Raw genomic sequence first — 21,092 nt, 5'->3', positions numbered from 1 at the left:
AATGCAGAGTAACTCCAGTAAAGTCAATAGAACTCCATCGATTTCAGTGGAGTTACTCAGATGTACATCGGTCAGGTTTGTGTCGTGTTTATTTTTATTACTTAGAAGAGAAGATGTGCAGAAATGAACCCTTTTGAAAGGATGTCTGATTCATATTCTTCTTAGATGTTTGTAAATAAATAAAACTATTTTCATACTACTTACTGACTCTCCTACTGAATTTCCTGTTGTCCTGAATTTCTGTTGTCTTGTTGATCTGTATTATTGTATTTCTCTGTATGAACTAGACTGAAGAAATTGTATGTGGATTAAAACATTTGAATTCATTTAGTTTGTCTTTTCCATGTTCATTCACAAAACTGAACATCAGCTTTCAAAATCTATAATAAACAAGTGAGAATAATTGACACCTTACTTTGTGTACTTTTTTTATACTCTGAAGTAAGATGAGTATTTTATTTGGTGAACACTAAGTATACAGTTTTTTACACAACACAAAGATGAGGTCCCTGACCTGAGGATCGTGCGCACACAAAAAAAAGAGAGAGGTCATGCTTAAAATACAAGACTAGACAACTGGTAATCAGTAAGGAGCTGTGATCATAGAAGGATTTCAAGACTTCTTGGTATTATAAATGTATCTTGTATGACAGGGTCTGATACTTAAATAAAAACTTCCCTTTTGATTTACCCATCCTCTTCCAATTTTTTTTAACAATTCACACCTTAAATATGCTATTTTTTCCTTATGTAATTAACATTTCTCTAAGATGTTGCTGGTTATTTCCCTTAGTGAAATTGCCCGCTGTGATGAACGCATCAAGCATGTTTTCCTTTAGGTATCTGTATTCTTCTGAAGTGAGGAAAGCATGATCTGTCTATCTTGTAAGGCTTAAGAAGTCCAGCTTGTTCTTGACACCCCCAAAGTCAGCCAGCCTCCCACTACTGTTTGCTAATTGAAACATTTAACACCTACAACCCAGCCCTAAATCCAGCACATCTGGCCTCAAGAGTTCCCTCTGCCTACAGAAATATTCAAGTGGCATAAAGCTGCTGTAGCAGCTCCTACACCCTACCCTGTACTGCCTTTAGCCTGGGGGTGTGGTTGGAGTGGAGTGGGCCTAGGATCGGGGAGTCACAAAGTTGGCTTAAGGCCACCTTTACACTTTTCTCTCTCTCTCCACCCACCTCACCCCCTTTATCTTTGCAGAGTGTAGCTCAGCCGCAGCACTGAATCTGGCACAATTGTTACTCTGTTTTGCACTTACATCAGATGATGTGTGTGCACTTCAATAAATAGTGGGCCATGTCAGTCCCTGGCATAACACAGTTGAAGTCGATTTTTACTGAAAACACAGGCCATCATGTACGCTGCACTGGAGGCTGGATTTACCCTAAGAGTAGCTTGGCTCACTAAAGAGCCTGTTTCCACTGACATAAAATGGGAGTCTCGCCATTGCCATCTTGAGAACAAGTGGCAGCCCAAAATCTTTCAAACGCTGTTTTCACAGATGGGGAAACTGAGGCACGATGCGGTTCATTACTTAACCAAGGCCACATAGTGAGTCAGTGGTAATTGGAATAAAACCCAGACCCAGGAATTCTTGCTCCAACCACTAGCCCAAACTGCCACTTCTGGTAATTGTTTAGGTGGTCTTCGTTGATTTTAAGAGACTCCTTTTAAAATTCCATAGGAAGTAAAGCAGGCAAAGGGTGTGAATAAGCCTTTTCTAGGATGATTTTTTATTTAAAAAAAAAACTATTAAGGGCACTTATAGGTTAATACTAGGCATTTTCTAAAGAGTTGATGGAAGTTTCATGTGATTTCTTGATGACAAGTTAAAGAGAGACTTTAAAGGGGTTCTGTAATATTTTCGAAAGGGATAAAACTCTTCTTTTTACTGCATTTTAAGGAGTCATTGCCTCTGGTATTTCACATAGAGGTAACACTGGATTTGTGTGGTGTTTTAATGGGTCTTTTTTATTGAGATTACTCCAGGTTTTGAATGGTAATAAAGATAAACTGCCATGTCTTTTTTTTTTTTTTAATAACTTTTAAGATCCCAAGTCATTCACAGAATATTTAAGGGGACCTAAATTATGCTTTTTTATTATTATTATTTTAATACAAAAACTGGAAAACTAGTTCATCCTTAATTTCGTACCTGCTATTTACCAGGGTTACAATTCTGAATGTATCTGCATCAGAGGCAACGCTAACAACTAATCGACCATAACCAAGGTTTCCAAACAGGAAATGTCAGGAAAGATCCTCAGCTGGTGTAACTGCATAGTTCAACTGAAGTAAATGGAGCTATACTGATTTATGTGAGCTGAGGATCTGGTCCCTTGATTTTCACAGGAAGCTCTTCCGGGTGTGCTTTATTCATTTTTATTTGTACCAAAACTAGAGCGAAGACAACATTCTAAGCGCTGTTGATGGGCTACCAGTCTTACCAATATGAAAGTTCATTCTAAATGTGTGTGTGTGTGTGTGTGTGTGTGTGTGATTTGATACTTGCAAAGGGATGGCAATTTTCAAGGAAATATTGGAGAAAATTAACATCACAATTAGTGATTTCTGTTACTGTTACGCAGTCTTTAAATATGGGGGTTGCCTTTCAAAGTGTGATTTTTTCTTTGAAATGAAAATGAAGAAGCAGTAACTTAAAATGGCTTTGTCAGTAATTTACTAATGACTTTACCAGGAGAGAAAATCGTCTTTTGTTTTCCGTCAGTCCCTTAAGTGCTAAAGATTCCTGGTCTTGGGGGGGGGGCACTAATTATTTCTGAATCCACCCACCAGAACCAGATACTGTTTCGTTATGACCCATGTTAAGAGGAAGGTGATGAAAGAAATCCTGAGGACCAGTCAATAAAGTGCGCGCAGAGCTCTCGATGGAAAGGGAAAGCTGTGGGTTCACTGCTAGAAGGGGTTCAGAGATCAAGTGGCTCAATGCTTTCTCCTGATGGCAGCAGCTGGCTGGTTGAAATGTGGAGGCCTTTGCAACTGAATAAATCTTCCTACGGAGCCACTTCATCATAGTGTCAGTATCCTCCCTGAGTCCTCTCCTTCCCACTTCCTCATCCTGATTGACTAGCACAAGGGAGGGGAGCACCAGCATCTTTACTCCTATATTGTGCTACAATCAGACCTTTTTAAAGACTATCTACATGTTGCTTTTTATGCAGGATAGAGTCAGCTCATTCATATATATATATATATATTCAGCAGTCCTTTTCTTAGATGCCTGAGGCAATCATTTCACAGAAGTTTGGCCATCTTAGCCAAGTTTTCTTTGCTCAATACATTTAGAAATCTTTTCATGTAACACACTGAGGTGAACTATAGATCTACACGATGCCAGGAACCCAGATTTGCACCAGCTTTTGGCTCCACGGTCACATACATTTAGGCATGGAGCTTTATCTAGATGGAGGCTATTATTAGTTCAGCACCTCACTATGGCAGAAGCTAAAGTTAGGCTTCTAAATAAATGAGCAAAATAGTGAAATGCTCAATACTTTTGAAAATCAGACCTCGTTTGGAGGGGTTTAAAGAGGGATGTAAAAGTCTTGGCCTAAACACTGTGCGGTTCTAAGTTCCTTGATGTCTGGAAGCCTCTTTTAATGATTACATTTCCCCATGTGGAAGGAAAAGCTTGTGGCAGAAGTGCAAAGCCCCCACATCTCTGCCCCTCTCTCTCCATGCAGCTGTGGAAAATGCTCTGTTAGCAACAAGGTAACAGATGGCCTAGGAGGCTGGGTGACCATGGGCCCTGCGCATTGAGAGGAAACAATACCCTACGCATCTTAGCATGTGCCATCCGACAGAGTCCAAGGCACGTCGTCATAGCCCCATGCAAAATCCTAATTCCACACTTAAGAGCTGCAGAAAAGACCTTCAGTCTCTCAAACCCGCCAAAGAGCAGCTCCCCATGTCGTGCATTGAAAATATGGAAAGGGCAATGCATATAGAAATCTAATTATTGGCAGGCACAGCCCAGCTTTTAGCATGATAATCGCAGGGCCCTCGGGCTTTCTTGTGCACGGACCCCTGAAAGGTAATCATGAAAGCAGAAGTTAAAGCTATTGAACGTCCATCAATCATTCAGTGCGGGCTTTGATTAGCTTGACATGAATGTTGGTGTTTGCTCTTAAATTGCAGTGAGAAACTGTTATTAATCACTTTAAAATAGTTGTAAGACAAAAGGGGATTGTCTCCCTCATTAGCTGTAATGAGAGGCAAAAAGGGCTAAGAAAAGATGCTCTGTATGATGTCTGGATGGCCCTATCTCCCCTCTCACACAGTTAGCCTTGTTTCCCCTTGGGGAACACAAATCCCTGCCTAAAAAGGGGCTACAAGCTGGCTCAGGGCTGGCTCGGCAGCTGGAGCCGATCCACTCTGCTCGATCAGCACCACTGGGTTTTACACCACGTGAGGATCTGCCCTTTGGCTCCTACCTTCGCTTTCCTACAAAGCATCCGAAGCCATCAGCAAACCCGGCAGCCCCTCAGTGCGCGGGGGGCGGGGGGTCCAGACCCTCCCGGCTGCTGGGGAGTGAGCAGCGGCCCCGGGGGTTCAGCGCTGCAGTTCTGCAGGGAGGGGAGGGACCGTCCCGGGGCTGGAACCCGGCGGCTGGAGGCAGCCGCTGCACCCCGGAGCCGCCCCCTCTGCGACGTCCCGCGGGGCGGGCAGCCTCGGCCCCCTCGCCACCGCCCGCAGCAGCCCCGGCGGAGGGGGGCGCCTAGCCCCCGCTCCTGCCTTCCCGGGCCCCGTGGGGCTGTGAGGGTGGGGGACGGGGCTGAACCTGACCAGGTGGCCGGAGCCCCCTCCACGGCTGGCCCCGCCCCAGACTGCGACACCCCCACCAGCTGGGGGGGAGGGGGGGACACACCCCATTTGCTGTTGCAATCAGTTCTGCTGCCAAGACCCCCCCCCGCCCCCCCGCTTTGCTGCTGCGCCAAGGGGGTGGGGGGGGGTCCCAGCAAACCAGCCCCAGCCCCAGCCCCCTCCCCCTGCCAGCCCGGCTTTATATGGCGGGGCAGCCCCGGGCCGGGCAGCCGCTGCAGCGCCCCTGCCCTGTCTTCGGTCCCGGGGCTGCGCCCCCCCCGCACCCCGCACCCCATGGCTCTCGGGCCGGCGGCGCGGGGCCGGCTGCTGCTGCTGCTGCTGCTGGCGGGGAGCGGGCCGGAGCCCGGCGCCGCCGATCGCTGCAGCTGGAAGGGGAGGTAAGAGCCGGGCCGGGTTTGTCCGGGTCCCGGGGCTGCATCTGGCGGGTCCCAGCACCGCGCGCTGCGTCGGCTGGGGGCGCAAAAGCCTCGGGCTGAGAAAGCCAAACCCGGCAGTAACCTGTAAGCAGCCCCGGGCAGGCGGAGCACTGCGTCCTTTCTGGCCCGGGAGATGCTCGCCGAAGCTCGTTCATAGACAGGTTCTGCCTCCCTGGCCAAGTATTTCTAGCTCCTGAATAGAGACCCCCCCCCCCCCCGAGCCCGGTCCAGTGCCGTGCTGGCATTTCTGGGTTTGAAGACGGGGGAAACTGAGGCACGGAGCTGCAGCTTGGTCAACGGGCACCCAGCAAGTCAGCGGCAGAGAATCCAGCGTGAGAACCCGGGTCTGCAGATTCCCAGCCCCGCTTTTAAATCTGTGCTTTTCTTTGCTTTGTTTTGCTTTGCAACTATCACAAAAGCAGTCAGAAGAAATCCAGTGATAGAACAGCAATTCATTCAATAATTAGATGTGATGTTAGAGAAAAAAGAGCACGGTCGGGTTTTGTTTCTGTTTTCTAATAACTCCTAAAGGCTGACAACAGAAATAGCATCAGACTGTTTTACAACAGCCCCAAATTGCACTGTCTTATTTTAGGTATTATTTTAATAATCAGGATTTGACCTTTGCAGGTAACATTTGCACCCTAACTTGGGGTGACACCTGTGTTTTACAGAGGGCATTGAAAGATTTTCCCTGCACTGTATAGCTTAATGAATCAGTGTATCTTCTGTGTCAAATGACAGGAAGATACAAGCGAAAATCTGGTTGAAAATTTTCAGAAGTCACCATTTCAACAATATTTTTGTCATCATTTTGAAGGAAAACATGGTTACATTTTTTTCACGAAAATTACAATCATTTTTTTAACCAGCTGCAGTAATAAAGGTACTGGGCCTGATTCAGATCTAAGCTAGGAGTGTAATTAAAAGTAACTCCAAATTGACGAAATTGCACTGATGTAAAGTCCGTGTGAGCAAGGTCAGAATCAGGGCCAGCCACAGCTCTTTGTTTAGAAGTGACTGGTCCATAGTACCTACAGGTAACATTTTCTAAATCCATCTGACCTAGGCTCCTAAATCCCATTTTCCAAAGTGACTTAGGCACAGCAGCACCTAACTCTCATTGAAAGGCATTAGGACTGGCTCTGAAGGATGGGATTTTCAAAAAGGGCTAAGCATTGATCCAACCCTGCTCCCACGGAAGGCAGTGGGAATTTTCCCGTGGTTTGTAATGGGGAGTAGCGCTAGGCCAGCCCTGAGCACTCTTCAAAACTGGCACTTCTGAAAATGGGACTTAGGCGTAGCGTTGACGTCGCCACTTGGGCTCTGAAGCCTAGGAGGAGGGGTGGACTTTAGAGGCCAAGCTGCAATTTAAAAGTGCTATTTTTAGAGCACTGGCATGTGCCCCATGCCAGTCTGTCAGTCCGGGCTGGGCGGCTCCTGGCCACAGGCTGTGGAGACGTACTCCGCGGCACGTCTGAAAATGTTACCCTCCACTTTTTATCAGCGGCTTGCTCTCCTTTATTACCTGCCATGTAACCACTAGGGAAATAATTAAATGTGGCAGCAATAGTAATAATAATACATAATTAATACAAAGAATGTATTCAAATAAATCTATATACACTAGTTGCTTTGACAAAACTTTTGATGCACACTGCTGTCTCCTCTTGAAAACGGGGAGAAAATAGACTGTAGGGAGCAATGGCCGGGAGTTAGAAGAGACTCACAGATCATCCAGGCTGTCTTTGATTCCCAAGGGTCATTTCTTTCCCTGTTTCACGCACGGAAAAAAGGGATTGTTATTTATTCTGTGTATGATGGGAGCTCTTCGAGGCCCAGCTGAGGTGGAGGCCCCATTGTTTTAGGCATGGCACACATCCACACGTAAGAGACAGTCCCTGGCTGGAAGAGATGGCAATCTTAATATGCAAGACAAAGGACAGGGGAAGGGAAACTGAGGCACAGAGCAGTAAAATGGGTTACACCAGATCACACAGCAGGTTAGCGACTGACCTCACTCTCTTGACTCCCACTAGCTTGTGCTGCTTAGGTTTTGTTTGTTATTGATGATATATTTTTGGCTTTGCCTTGGCAGCGGTTTAAGCTGGGAGCCCCGTTCCCGTACAGTGGAGCAGGTCCACCTACGTTGCACGGAGGGCACCCTGGAGTGGATGTACCCAGCACGAGCCCTGCGTGTCGTCCTGGAGCCCAACCTGTCGAGCACCAGACACACCACCGTTTGCATCAAGCCGGCGAGTGACTTCCAGGGCGCCAGCATCTACGTGGAGCGCGCTGGTCAGCTGCACCTGGTGGTGAGCGAAGCCGAGGAGGCGCGGCTGCGCCATGTATCCTGCTTCAGTGCCCACACGCCACAGCGGGTCGCCCTTTTCCTGCAGGCCAGCCCGCAGAGAGACATCAGCCGCCGGACGGCCAGCTTCCAGTATGAACTGCTGAGCAACCAGAGCGCTACGGGCCCTGACGTCCAGAAAATGGCCCTCGTTGAAGGTAATTTTGGGATCTCCCATAGGTCCTGATCCTGCAAATGGATCTGCGTAGGCCAACCCATGCAGAGCTCAATCAATCTCAATAGGGTTCCCAGACTGGTGCAGGGCTCCATCCACAGGGAGCCAATTTCCTGGATGGGGTTGTGGTGTTCCTCTTTGCAGGAGAGGGATAGTCTCTTTCCCGTGAACCTCAACACCTGCCCCTCTTCCCACTCCCCTTCTTAATCTCATGGGAGATGGATACAACCTGGAGTCTCTTTAACTACCCTGGCTCAGTGCTCCAAAAACAGGAAAAGATCACAGTGCCAGGAAGGGAAATTCTATCCTGCCCCGGCATTTATCATCGAATTTAATCCTGGGCACCAGAGCAAGAATCACTGGAATGGGGGGGATTTGCAAAGGCATGTATGTAATTTAGGCTCCTGAGTCCCCTTTTCAGATGGGACTTTAGGCACTTTAGGAGCCCAGGTCTCACTGAAAGTCAGTGGGATGAAGGCTCCTAAGTGCCTAGGGCCCAGATCCACAAAACTTAGGGTAGGCACAAGTCATTTAAATGGGAGTTAGGAGCCTAAATACCTTTGAGGATCTGGACCTGAGTGTCTTTTGTAAATAGGGTTTAGCTCCTAAGTCCTTAAGATGCTGTTGAAAATTTTACCCTGGTTCTGTTCCCATGTGTACCCTGGGAGACCACTGTATCCAAAGACCACTGAAATTGACAGGGCGTCTTTCCCATTCAACAGGATCAGGACCCAGCTATTGCTTCTGTGCTGCACAACCTCAAAAAAGAGCATCTAAAGCTGGTCAAAGTTGTTATCCAAGAGCTGGCACTTAGAAGATGTCAACCTGCATCGCAGTGGCTCAGCGCAGGGGCTGGGTGTGGGAAAGGAGATTGAATAAAAAGAGTCACCACAGCACTTTCCTGCTGTCCTCTCCCATTTGTTACACTGTTGGGGTCTCTGTTGGGGAGAGGGGCTTAGTTTTGTGTTCTGGCAGAGGAAATATCCTAACGTAAGGGCATAAATATAAAGAGATTGGTGCAGTCAACCAGTGCCTGGGGTGGAAGTTCCGTATAATAAACTTAGTATAAATCAAAGTAAATACAGACTGAAATAGTTTCTGTTCCAAGTAGGGGTTAACTTATTGCCCAGTAGCATGTTCCAAAGGCAGGAGTAATTTAGAATGACATAGAATTAAGCAGGTATGAACATCTGTTTGTCACAAACCAGGCGTGGACGTGTAAATTACAACTACAGCATGACAAAATATTCCAGCATCTGCCCAGGTATTAGCAAGGAAGTTGAAAGTTCCCTGCGGGTAGCCAGTTTTGAGCCATTGATGGGGATTTCTAAACAGAGTTAAACCCTCAACTCCCATTGACTTTGAATAGGAGTTGAGCAACTAACTCCCTTAAATCCATTTGGAAATCCCAACCATAATGCTCTTTGGACATTGATGGATGGAGGCCACAGAGACATCCTCCTTGATTCTCGACTTCTGATTACTCTTGCATGAGGTTTGTGTCTTTTATAACAATGAAATAGCCATATAGGCTACCAGGATATCACTGTCCTAGCCGAGGATAGGAAGGAATGTAACAGAAAGTCAGTGAGATAGACTTTTTTGTGCTATGCTTAAAGCACAGGACTGTGAATCAGGAATTCTGTGTGCTATTCCAGCCTAATCTACTCATTCAGTGTATGACTGTGAGCAAATCACTTCTCCCTGTGAGATTTAGTTCACTGATTTCATACAGTGCCTGGAAATTCTCAGAATCCTTATTATAAAATATCCCAATATTTCAGAATAATGGTGTCTACCACTGCCTCTTACCAGAGTTCTACTGCAGCTTTCCCAGCAATTAATACAACATGTCACAGTTGATGGAAGGCGCTACAGAAGTGCAAAGTCGTGTAACTGTGACAATGAACTTTTGGTGCTGCATTCCAGCATTTAAAGATTTCCAGTGGAATTCACTTAGGAAATTAAAAAAACCACGCACCTAGAATTGACATGTTCATGGATCAGAATAGCTGGATGAGTAAAGTATATGTCAAGTGCCAAAGTTTTCTGCTATATCCTTTCGTCACTTCAGTTGTTTTGGGGCAGTAAGAAAATTGTTTAGGTCTAAAGCCCATTGAAATCAATGGATCAGGCTACTATCCTTGCATCTTTCACCAGTCCAGTAGCAATAAAGCCACATTATTTTATTTATAAGTAACTGATTCTTTTGGTCTTTAGCTATGTGCCGCCCGTGTGACAACATGGAGCTTCTGATGGCCATTTGTAGCAGTGATTTTGGTAAGCAGACTTACAGGAAAACATTCTGCCTCTAATATGCATTGATTGTTTTGGCTTATTTCACTCTTTAAAAACTGTGATGTTCGTGCTCTTCAGTCTCACAACTTCATTAGCTTGTGTCAAAAGAATGGAAAAATGAAATGGAAAAAGATGGGCTAAATCAGATCTGCAGATCAAACATCATGAATCTAGGCAGGAGGGAAGGCAAAGCAATTTTTTTTCTTTCCACATGCACTATACACACTCCAGCTTTTGGCATGAGTTTTGCTGGAATCATTTTGTCACAGACCTTTGTCTCTCACTTTCTGATTGTTTAAGGTGTGCATGCGCACACACGTGCAGTAGAAATAGTCTTTACTTCCCCCCCCCCCCCATTTCATTGAATGAAGAAGTTTGTAAAATCCTTATTTACACAGATTGGCTTTTCCCCAACTGATCACACCTTAAAAATGCTGTAATGATGGTAGAGCTGTCTTCGTGGGGACTGTTTCTTGCCATATGTTTCGCCATGGGGCTGTATGCTATACCCTTCATCAGCCTTCCCAGAAGTGAGTCCAGTTATAGAGGCAACCTCACACAGATATTGTAGAACATCAGCTACAAACAGTGTTTATAGACCTGATCCTGCACCTGTTGAAGTCAATGGCAAAACCCCAATTTCCACTGCCCTCTACCAAATTAAAATAAGAAATCGTTTTGAAAACCATTGATCCTGCTGTCCCACAAGGAGATTCATGCTCTGAAGTGTCCCTTGCCCCTGTTTGCCAGAAGCTGGGCATGAATGCCAAGGGATGGATCATTTGTTGATTACCTGTTCTGTTCATTCCCTCCGAAGCATCTGGCTTTGGCCACTGACAGAAGACAGGATACTGGGCTAGATGGGCCATTGGTCTGACCCAGTATGGCCATTCTTATGTTCTTTATCCATGATAGAGACTGTGGGTGCAGCTCTGAAACTGAAAGCAAATCAGCAATAGTTCCTGCCACATAGTGCCAGCTCCTGCACATGGCAAGACCGCAAACACATTTATAATTGTCCTTTGTACATTCCCTTTCATTCTACTCTTTTTTTATATACATAGTGCTCTCCATGGAGCCTACTATACTTAGCCCAAGTACACAAACACACACGCGTTCTAGTTCTGGTTACTGACGGAGTCAATTGTTTGTGGCTTAAACCTAGGTGTACGAGATTTACTCGTTATTGACACCTTTTTTCAGCCCCAGCATTGCACATGCCTTTTGTGAAAACAAAGGTGCTAATATTCTCTAAGGTAATAAATAGGGAACACTATGAATATGATGCTGTAGCAAAGGTTTTATCCCCTTCCATTTCATCTTGCAAAATCTCTACTGATCTGTCATTTCCCAGTATTGTCTCTTGCTCGTAACATGTTTTTATTAGTTTTATTGCACTGATTTTTTTTCTCTACGCATACAGATTATACCATATGAATTATACTGGTCTAGGTAAAGCCATACAACCTCCGTAAGAGGACACAGTTGTACTGGTATAAATGTGCTTATAACTAGGAGTGGCAGAATTTGCTATTTTTGACAGATAATACTGATGTTCATATTTGAACTTTTTTGGGGTATTTATCAGTTTAAATTTTCAGTTGTGAAAAATTATAGATTTTAGGTATCTTTTTATTTTTATCAATTTAAACTTTCACAGTTGTGTGTAATTATTTCATGCTATTTATTTAATGACAGTAGACATTGAGATTCAAAAGTTAAAGCTTGTAACCATTAAAACACAGATTGGCTACGTCATACATCAGACTATACAAAGTAAATAGCTTTAAATCAAACTGTAATACATTTGCAAGCAGCACTTTTTTTTTTTAACTTTGCCAATTTGTAAATTTCTATCATCACAGCTGGAAATCTGTTGTGGGTTTGTATGTGACTGGTGAAATCGCCATTTACCAGAACGTTCTGTTAAAAAGCTGCTTCTTTCCAGCCTACTTATAAGCTATCGTGGTATAAGGCATCTTTGTACCAGAGTAGCTGCATCCATTCTAGGGGTTGTCCTGGTAGAACTATACTGGCAACATAATACCTAACAAAGTTATATCAGTACAAAACCGCGTGTAGCCCGGCTCTTAGTATTAAAGTGTATTCCTGTGCCAGTCATCTTTCTTCTTTGTTTGAACTAATTGACGCAGTCCACCCCATTGTTTCTACTTGATGAAGTTATCAGTTCCCATGCAAACAGCTCTCCCTCTGCGCAGCCTGCAGCCCCAGAGACTGACAGATGTGGAGGCCCGGGCCGCACAATGGGGGGCATTTATACGTATAGCATCAACAGACCAGAAGAAATAGCCCTTTGAACGGACTCTATTTATGCCCTGACTTCCTTGCCCTAAGCTCACACATCGCTATCATCAACTTTTTTTATTAGAGAAAATAGCTGCTAATGAAAGTGTAAATGACACCGGGAGTGAATGGGGGCTTTCTGGTGATTCTTGAGGCAGAGGTCTTCAGTCACTAGGCCAGGAGCAGTGCAGGAGCAACTTGGAGCAACAGGAACAAGTGCATTATAGCTTGTCAATAGACTTGACTGCATCTGATTAAAGACGCTCACACAAAGCAGGAGCTGCAGCGCAGAGTAGAGACATCTGTTATGCTAAAGCTAAACCCTGGCATCCCTTGGAAATTAAATTAGCTTAGGAAGTGCCTGGACTGCTCAGAAATAAGCTCTTTGTGCCCCTTACACTAATGAGATCATTATCCCCAAAGGAAAGAGTTAAGTGACGGCTATTTTGCAAAGTCACAGCTAAATGTGTAACCTCTCATTTGCTCAGGGACTGTTGGCAGAATGGTTGAGGGTCACTCTTGAGCCTTCCATGTATTTTGGATTCAAATTTAATTTGTTCTCGAAGAAATGTAATTAGAAAAGTCAGTTCCCATTGATTGTGGGGCAGGGGCAAATACTGGCAAACAGGCATGAGTTTTGCAGCTGTGAAAAGGATGGCATTCTCTGTGCAAGAGAGACAAATGATGACACTTATTTAGGCCTTCATTCTGTTTTAGTTCCCAAATCAGCTACGCTAATATCTGGTGGAGGATGGGTTGTGTGCGAATAGCAAGATTTAAATGAGGCATAAGGGCTTCTTCACTCTGAAAAAGGGACTGAATAAATATGTTGGGGGAAAGGAGGGTTTTGTAAGTAGGAGACAAAATTAGGTGTGGATGCACACCAGCCTGTGCGGCAAAACAGGTGAGATTTTCTGATACAATTTTCTAGAGTAGACCAGACCCAAGGTCCCAGTCCTACTTCACCTTAATCCACTAGACCCTGCATCCAGAGGAAGGCCCCCAGAAATCACCAAGAGTCTCCAACAGAACACAAACCATTGCACATCCAGAGCACTATGTAATAGCAGTTCTCTCTATTTTATTGTGCTTTGCAGGTCTAGTTTCTAGTAGGCCATCTCCTTAACTGGCATATCTCCATTTAACTTCACTGGGGCTATGTCCGTTTATACCAGCTGCGGATCTGATCCTAAAATATCTGTCTTGTTCACTCGCTTTTAATTGTTTTATACACGACGATTTGATTTTGGGCAATACATTTTTTTAAACGTTGAGTGTGCTTGTGCAGATGGAACATGGCTGCAGACTGATGCTGATGAAGATAAGTCAAAATTTTGTCAAAACAAGTCTACTGATCAAATTATGATTCGGGTGAATTTTTGATTCAAGTCTGTCTGTTCATAGATACACTGTATGAATGACATAGCTTTATTTTCCATTTTTTTCTGACATTCTATGCTTTACTATTCACAGTATTTTCTTATGAGAGCTGAAATAATGTAGTAGTGTAGCAATCAAAATGCTTTGTACTGGAAACCTAAAGGTTAAATCAATGACCTCACAAATGGTTTTCAATTTATGATCCATGGAGCATCTGGGGTCTGCAAAGCCCTTTCCTGGGCAGTTCAGAGGGAAACATTTCAGCTGCATTTGCACTGGTGCTTATCAATGCAACTCTACCTCTGGCAGCAACACAAAAAATTGTAGTGTAGACAGAACCCTGTTCTGAGGCGTGACCACATTACTGCTTCCAACAGTGCTTCAACTGGTGTACAAAAGGTAGAGTGGGGAATTGGGGTGAAGGCCCATGATAGGCTCACTCTCTGGGAACAGAGACTGAAAACGTTGAGGGATCCTTTGAATTAGACTGCTAGTGTGCCCGGACCCATGACAATCAGCTTCTCTGTTACACCCCAAAAGTGGCTGCATGTCAGCGGCGGTAAACCCTGATCTCAAACAGGTAGCTAATGTTTGTACAATGGTTTGAGACTATCTGTATAAAAGGTGCTATATAATATCAGAAAATTATTCCTTCAAGCCAGGAACCCCACAGGCACTATTATGAACTCAACCAGTACATCACGCACTGAGCATTGCTATAAAATATTTTATTGAATGAGCTACATCTGCTTCTAATAGCTGAAATCTTTACCAGAGAGAGCTGTGCCATAACCAACTCAATATTCATCTCATCTTCACATCTAGTGGTGAGAGGATCTATCCAGAATGTTTCCCATGATCCCGAAAATCACATGTCCCAGGTTGACGTCAGCGTCCAGAAAGTCTACAGGCAGAAAAACAGAATCTTCCAACAGGATGAAGCGACTGGTGAATGGCGGGGCCCCATAAAAACCCTGCTGCAGTGCAAGGTGAAGAAAGGTGCTGGAGATTTCCTGTTCACGGGCAATGAACATTTTGGAGAAGCTTGGCTGGGTTGTGCCCCTCGATTTAAGGCCTTTGATTCTATTTACCAAACAGCCAGAGAAAGGGGAACACACCCCTGTGAGTTTCAGTTTAGCTGAAATGCCTGTCACAGGAGAGCTGAGTAAAAGGATTTGTTTCATGTTTGGATGCTGCTCATGAATTTCAGCAAAGGCGGAAGGCTAATAGTTCGCTAACTCTAGGGCTGGCAGAGCCTCTTGGAGTTTGTGGCTCTATGAACCTCGCCAAATAGGACAGTGAGGCTGCAAAATGGTTTAAATTCATGAACTGCTTTGCCCTTGTAATTCTAATGCAGGTGGTTTTCCTGCCTCTAAGGGAGCGCCAGATTTTTAAAAGGGTTGGTTTTTTTCATCAGAGTTAAAGAGTAGCCTGTGCTGTGTGTTACAGGTAGAAGATGCCTCACAAAACCTAGAATGGCCTAAGTGGGTGTCCTATCTGTATTGTGTTTTTCATTAGCATTTTTCTCCCCCCATTTCCCCGACTTTTATTTTTGCACTCTGTGCTTCAGTTTTCTCTCACTCACTCACACACACACACACACACACACACACACACTCTCTCTCTCTCTCTCTCTCTCTCTTTCTAAGGAGGATGCAGACTCAACAACATTGTGAATTTGAATTCAACTATTAAGCCCACCGTCTATCAGTGAGTTTGTCAGTTTCCTGAGGTTTCTGTATGGGTTTCTCTCTTGGGAAGCTACAGTTCATTAGAACACAGGCTAACTATGGTTTTGGGGCATAAGCTCAGCCTTGCAAATCTGTGTAGTTCACATGAATGCAGTGGTGCTACACCAGTTTATAGCAGCTGAAGACCTTCCTTCAGTGTAGACAAGGACTGTTGATTACCATCAACCTAGTTAACATGAGTTACTAACATGCTGTAATGTCCCAGTTCAGACAAGCCCTATAAAAAGGTACTGCAAGTAAAACAACATTTATTTCAATGTGAGTCTTGCCTGGATAAGGCAAGAATTAGCCTCCACCCCACGCACTGCATGTGAATCACAATTAAGTGTAACTAGTGGTCGGTGTGCAGAAAGTGATCCAGCTGAGACAGAACTGAAGGCTGTGCTAGGTCAAAAGAGCTGAAATGACGTCCTGTCACCGAATCTGATCTTCCAGCTCTTTCACAGTACTGTGGTTAAGTAAATGAACAATGTTGTTTACTTAAGGTTTGCACTGTGAACTTTTCTCTGCTAAAATGTACAGAAGTTTTGAGGTGCCTACTGTTCTGACCTTTCAGAGAAAGTTGTGTACATCCCAGAGTCAGCAAATGCTCTGTTCTTCTGAAAGTCCATAATTTGTATGACTTTCAGATTCCACAGATTTAGTGGCCTAGTCTAAAAGGTTAGTGGTTTTGGGGTTGTTTTTTAAAGTGCAGTCCAAATTTCCCTGCTGTACTTTGCACTTTCAGAGATGGGGTTTGCTGATAACCGATGTACTGTATTCGATTGTTTTGTATATTTGGTAACAAAATTGTACATGTTGATCTTGTGAATTAGTGTGTATCTGTTTTTGCCTTTGAGTACAGAAGCCCTTAGCTATACCTCAGCAGCATTATCTGGAAAATAAAATATTTGTTTTCAAAAGCTTAATAGATAGATCAACACTACGTTGGTAACAGTCTTTCAGAAGAACTTGTCATAGCTACAAGGTGTTTTTCTGAGTGTTTTATATTTTCAAATAACAATGATCCACTATGAAATTGAACTGTGTACAAGATAAGTACATATCAATGCATGCATATCAGATATTTAATATATAGTTCTGCAGTGCCTCACCAGTCTTGAATTAGCAACCTGAACCACCTGCAGGCTGATAGAATAATGCCTCTTTCCCATTGGTGCATCAGGACAGATCACGTCGGTTTGGGACATGGGAGAAGCAGGTCCGAGGCTCTGCCCTCTTGCCCCTTGTGTAGCCATTTACACCAGTGCAGCATGAGTAACAAACTATGGAATCCATGCAGGTAGCATTTCTCCCCTCCCCCCTTTATCCAGGTGTGAGACAGTGGTGAATCAGACCCCATTGCCTGCAAGTAGCACTTGCTCTCTGGGGAGAGCTTAGTATCTGAATTTGGGGCAGCTCCTCCCACTTTCAGACAGCAAATTCTCCAACTCTCCTCTCCCCCACCAAAAAAAAAATCAGTTTACAGTCTTCAGGACACCCTGCTACCCACACAATGGGATACAACATTCACACTGTCCAGGGAAGGGGTAAATCAGTCACTTGAGCTTCTGGTTTCAAGAGTGACTCCTGAAGTTGTGTACCCACCTTGCAACACATTCAAGAACCTGATTTTCAGAGGACTTAAGGCATCTCAAGTCAGATATTCAAAAATGGAGGCAACTAAAATCACTAGTAACATTGGCAAAATTGGGGCCCCGTGTCCTAGTTTAGATCCAATATAACTGTAAGTCATTCCCATCACCGCCTGTGAAAACAGAGCAAGACATTTTCTTTACTGTTCCTAAATTTAAACCAATGGATTTTGTTTACTCAAAGAGAAAGCGTGTTCTGCATTTTCCTCCCCAGAATTGCAAATCAGTCTTTTAAACTGTTCCAAGAAGGGAGTGAAGCTGTCGCTATAAACTGTCTGATTTGTAACATTTCATAAAGCAGCAACGTTCTTTACGTAGCTAAACATTTGTTCTTTCCCAGATTTGAGCCTGTTCTGTAGGTTCAGAATCAAAAGCGGGATAGAACGTCCTTCGATTCATTAAAGAATGGAAAACAGCCTTAATCTGTAATGAGTTTTTGAACGAGTGGACCAACACCATCAAGTAACAAGCTCATGAATAGACCGCAGTGCCGAGATTAGCTCACTGACCTCAATGGATTTATGTCTGCTTACACCAGAGTGAAATTTGGCCCGTTTAGAAAGCAATGGCTTTTTCTAATGCCAGCCGTACCTTTTCACACATTTTGGAAACACATTTGATTTTTAACATTTCATTGGCGGGTGATGAGATCAGTTCCATGAACACAGGTGTACTCATTTTATCATAGGTTTAACTAACTCACACTTTCAACACTTATTTTTAAAATCAAACCACTTAATAAACTCCAGTACTTTTAGACCACAACTCAAGGGTGTCAATATGCCTCAGCTACAGGGAAAGGAGAATAGTAACCATAACACTAGTAAGAATCAGCCAGATACATCAATGGCTGCCCATTAATACCTTTGATAGCTATCATTTTCCATCTATTTAATGCTGCTAATGAAAAGGCAGCATAGTCCAATGGCTAGAGCCCATGGCAAAGAGTTAGGAGACCTGAGCTTTAGTCTTAGCTCTGCCAGTGAATCAGTGGGAGTTAGGCCCCTAAATCCCTTTAAAATCTGGCCCTGAACCTCGCCATGCCTCACTTTCCCCATCTGTAGTCAAGCAATTGATACATTTACCCGCCTCAATGCAGCATGTTCAAGTGAACAGGTCTAAATGCGACAAGACTACAAATCTGGCAGAATTTGGTAAATTCAGGATCTGCACCTCAGCCCACTGAAGTTTAGAAGAGCTAAAATGCTTCTACTGTAATAATTAATATTCTCTCAGCATTTTCACTCAGGACCTGTAGGTCGTGGGTTTTAAAACCTGCTCATACAAGTTCATGCTGGGCTGAGCCTTGGGCCATTCGGACTCAGAAGGCACTGATGGATTTTTATTTCTCCTGCTCCGCTCCCGCGCCCCCCAGTTCTCATTCCATGGAAGTCAAAGTCAAAGCTTCCACTGAGTACCAGGAAGTGAATCTGACCATTCCAAACTTTTTATGGAAAAATGCACTTAAGATACTAATGTGATGACCTCAGTATCGAAGTAGATAAAAAAGTAATTTTGTGCCACTGTAGGGGAAAAGAAAAAAAAAGCCACTTCAAACTTCAGCTTAATGTACCCTACAAAGGTTATGAACAAGACTTTAAAATGGAATCAATTTTATCCTATAGGAATAACCCAGAATACCTATAACATGTTATCAGTACATAATCCCATTGACACGTCAGCAAGCAATTCCCCTTACCACCAAAGCAAGTAAAACCTGGGGGGGGGGGGGGCGGGGGGGGGAAAAATTGTGATAGTCCACAACCAACCTTAGTGTGACACCCCTCTTTCTTGACTAATTATAACAAGAAACTATATACTTGCTAGCTAACTATAATTTCTATATTAAGACCAGCTAAAATGCCAGTATATTCGTATCATGTGACAGTGACTTAGTGTTATACTAATTTTACAGGAAGGTATTTTGCAGGAATTGTACGGTGTCACCCAAAAATCTACAAGCTATTCTAGCCATTTTCAGCCTATTCAGTCATGGTCAGGCTAATCCTAGAAGTTTTCTATTTTTACCTTCCATATACAGGGTTTTATGCAAGTCGTCCCACTGTAATCCCAAGGATAAGTCTAGATGTGCAGGATTAAGCCCAGCAAAGATAATGCCACCAAACTAGTTACAGCCAAATGCTGAAACATGGCTGTAGTTCATGGATGATCTCTTGCTCTCTTCCTTCATTAAAGCCATTTGATTTTTGAAATGAGAGGCGTCTGCCCACAAGGCATTTAAAAATACAAACTCTTTCAAAAATTGTGTGCTTAATGCATGTGTGTACACACACACACACACACACACCACCAAAGTCAGCTCCCTAATGTTCTGTTGACTCATTTTGGGATCAAGCATCGCTCACGTTGGCATTGTCACCTAAATTATCTGCCTCTTTTCAATTAGCTTTTATTATTTTAATGGTGGCTCCACCCCCAGCACTTTGGCTTCACTGGTATAATTGCCTATATTTTATGTAAATGGAATTGTTACACCGTAACATGAGATACAAATGTGCCTACCACACAAAGTCCAATAAAGGGCCTGAATAAACCCATTATTTACAATGTAACGGCATCTGATAGCAGCCTGGGAAACACAGGGCTGACAGATGTGAGCCCGTGACAAGGCTTGAAAAAATGTGAATGAAGAGGGCTCCCATAGACCACAATTAATTGACTTTTAAAATAACTCCTTTTTTCACAGTTCTACTTGGCTGAGCAAGTTTCACAAATTGCTGTCTTGAACTTTTTAATGGGACAAAATAGCTGCCAATGAAAGTCCAAATGACATGGCCATTGAATAGGAGTCACACAATGGCCACACCGGGACATGTTTTTAACTGACATTGATTATTTGAGACGTTGCAGCCACTCAAGTGAAGTGGGGAGAGGGGGAAGAGAGAGGAGTTCTCAAGCACACCAGGCTGATTTTTTTTAAATTTAAAAGGCAAAACACTTCCAAAGCAGCTTGTGTGGAACAAACTCCCCCCAGGAATCAAGGATCATCACAAACCGCACCACCTTCTGCGTCAAGAGTGAGACGCACTTCTTTGAGCTGTCATCGCTACCGGAGAGAGAGCGTGCAAGTGTAGATCGGGGGGGGGGGGGGGGGACCAAACACTGCCCTGAATGCTCAGTTCTCCCCCTGGGGAAAAGACAAAGCACATGACAGCTGGTAGATGTGTTGCTCAATCTGCTACTAGAAGGTGCTCAGCCCGGCAATAGAATATTCCTTTTTCTGGAGGACAAGATCGATTTCTCCCTCAACTCCTCTCCCCACCCCACACCCCCAGGTCACTGCAAGGAGCAGTGCTGTGCTGGAAAGGAAAAGCAAGCGTGGGACATGGCTCCAGGTGACCTAAGTTCACCCATCACTAGGAGGTGCAGCACTCAGTGGTCACCCCAGAGTCACATTCACTTCGTTTTTTGTCTGGGTGCTCCTCAGTCACTTGGGAAATTCCCACTCCATTTGGACTTCTGCATGGAGCGTGTCTGCCTTAGCAAAGAGCGCCAGACGGTTGGAGGAGTTTCCGACGTTTATTGTGACAGAAGTATTAAATACAATAGTTACGGGCTGCTGGGACACCTATCTTCTAGGCAATACATATGCAAAGAGAATCCACGGCACTTTTTTATACAAGAGGCAAGTGGCAGTAATCTCTCCCTTTTCCTCTAACTGGGAAAACTGCTTTCTGCTTACCCTGAATTCCACCTGCAGCTTCCGCTGGGTGCACTATTCTTCTACACTGCTCTCCCCCAACTATAATGTTGTGCTGCTGTTTAGCAGTGAAGTGGCGCAGCCCAGGAGGTGGGTGCATTGCAGTGGTAGATGAAGAATGATCTCAATTTAGAATGCAAGGCACTCTATAAAAACTGTACGACACGGTTTGTCTCCCCTTCCCCCCAGCATGCCAATCACCTAATGA

General features: G+C 44.1%; 1 protein-coding gene across 1 annotated transcript; it reads left to right on the top strand.

The window, feature by feature from the left end:
• Positions 1 to 5,128: 5,128 nt before the first annotated feature.
• LOC137152850 (meteorin-like protein) lies at positions 5,129 to 16,429 on the top strand. Its single transcript, XM_067547814.1, has 4 exons — positions 5,129 to 5,232; positions 7,370 to 7,779; positions 10,017 to 10,076; positions 14,604 to 16,429. The coding sequence occupies exons 1-4, from the start codon at positions 5,129 to 5,131 to the stop codon at positions 14,918 to 14,920; spliced, it is 891 nt and encodes a 296-aa protein (XP_067403915.1). The 3' UTR covers positions 14,921 to 16,429.
• Positions 16,430 to 21,092: the final 4,663 nt, after the last annotated feature.

Source organism: Emydura macquarii, unplaced genomic scaffold, assembly GCF_026122565.2.
Source record: "Emydura macquarii macquarii isolate MOO-44397 ecotype Brisbane River unplaced genomic scaffold, CSIRO-AGI_Emac_v2 contig_1230, whole genome shotgun sequence".
NCBI classification, from domain to species: domain Eukaryota; kingdom Metazoa; phylum Chordata; order Testudines; family Chelidae; genus Emydura; species Emydura macquarii.
This window is presented reverse-complemented; position numbering and strand designations above follow the sequence as displayed.

Coding starts and splice junctions, on each gene's coding strand:
- LOC137152850 (XM_067547814.1), top strand. CDS start 5,129: ATGGCTCTCGGGCCGGCGGCGCGGGGCCGGCTGCTGCTGCTGCTGCTG. Junction 7,780..10,016: donor GAAAATGGCCCTCGTTGAAG/GTAATTTTGGGA, acceptor TTTGGTCTTTAG/CTATGTGCCGCCCGTGTGAC. Junction 10,077..14,603: donor CATTTGTAGCAGTGATTTTG/GTAAGCAGACTT, acceptor CTTCACATCTAG/TGGTGAGAGGATCTATCCAG.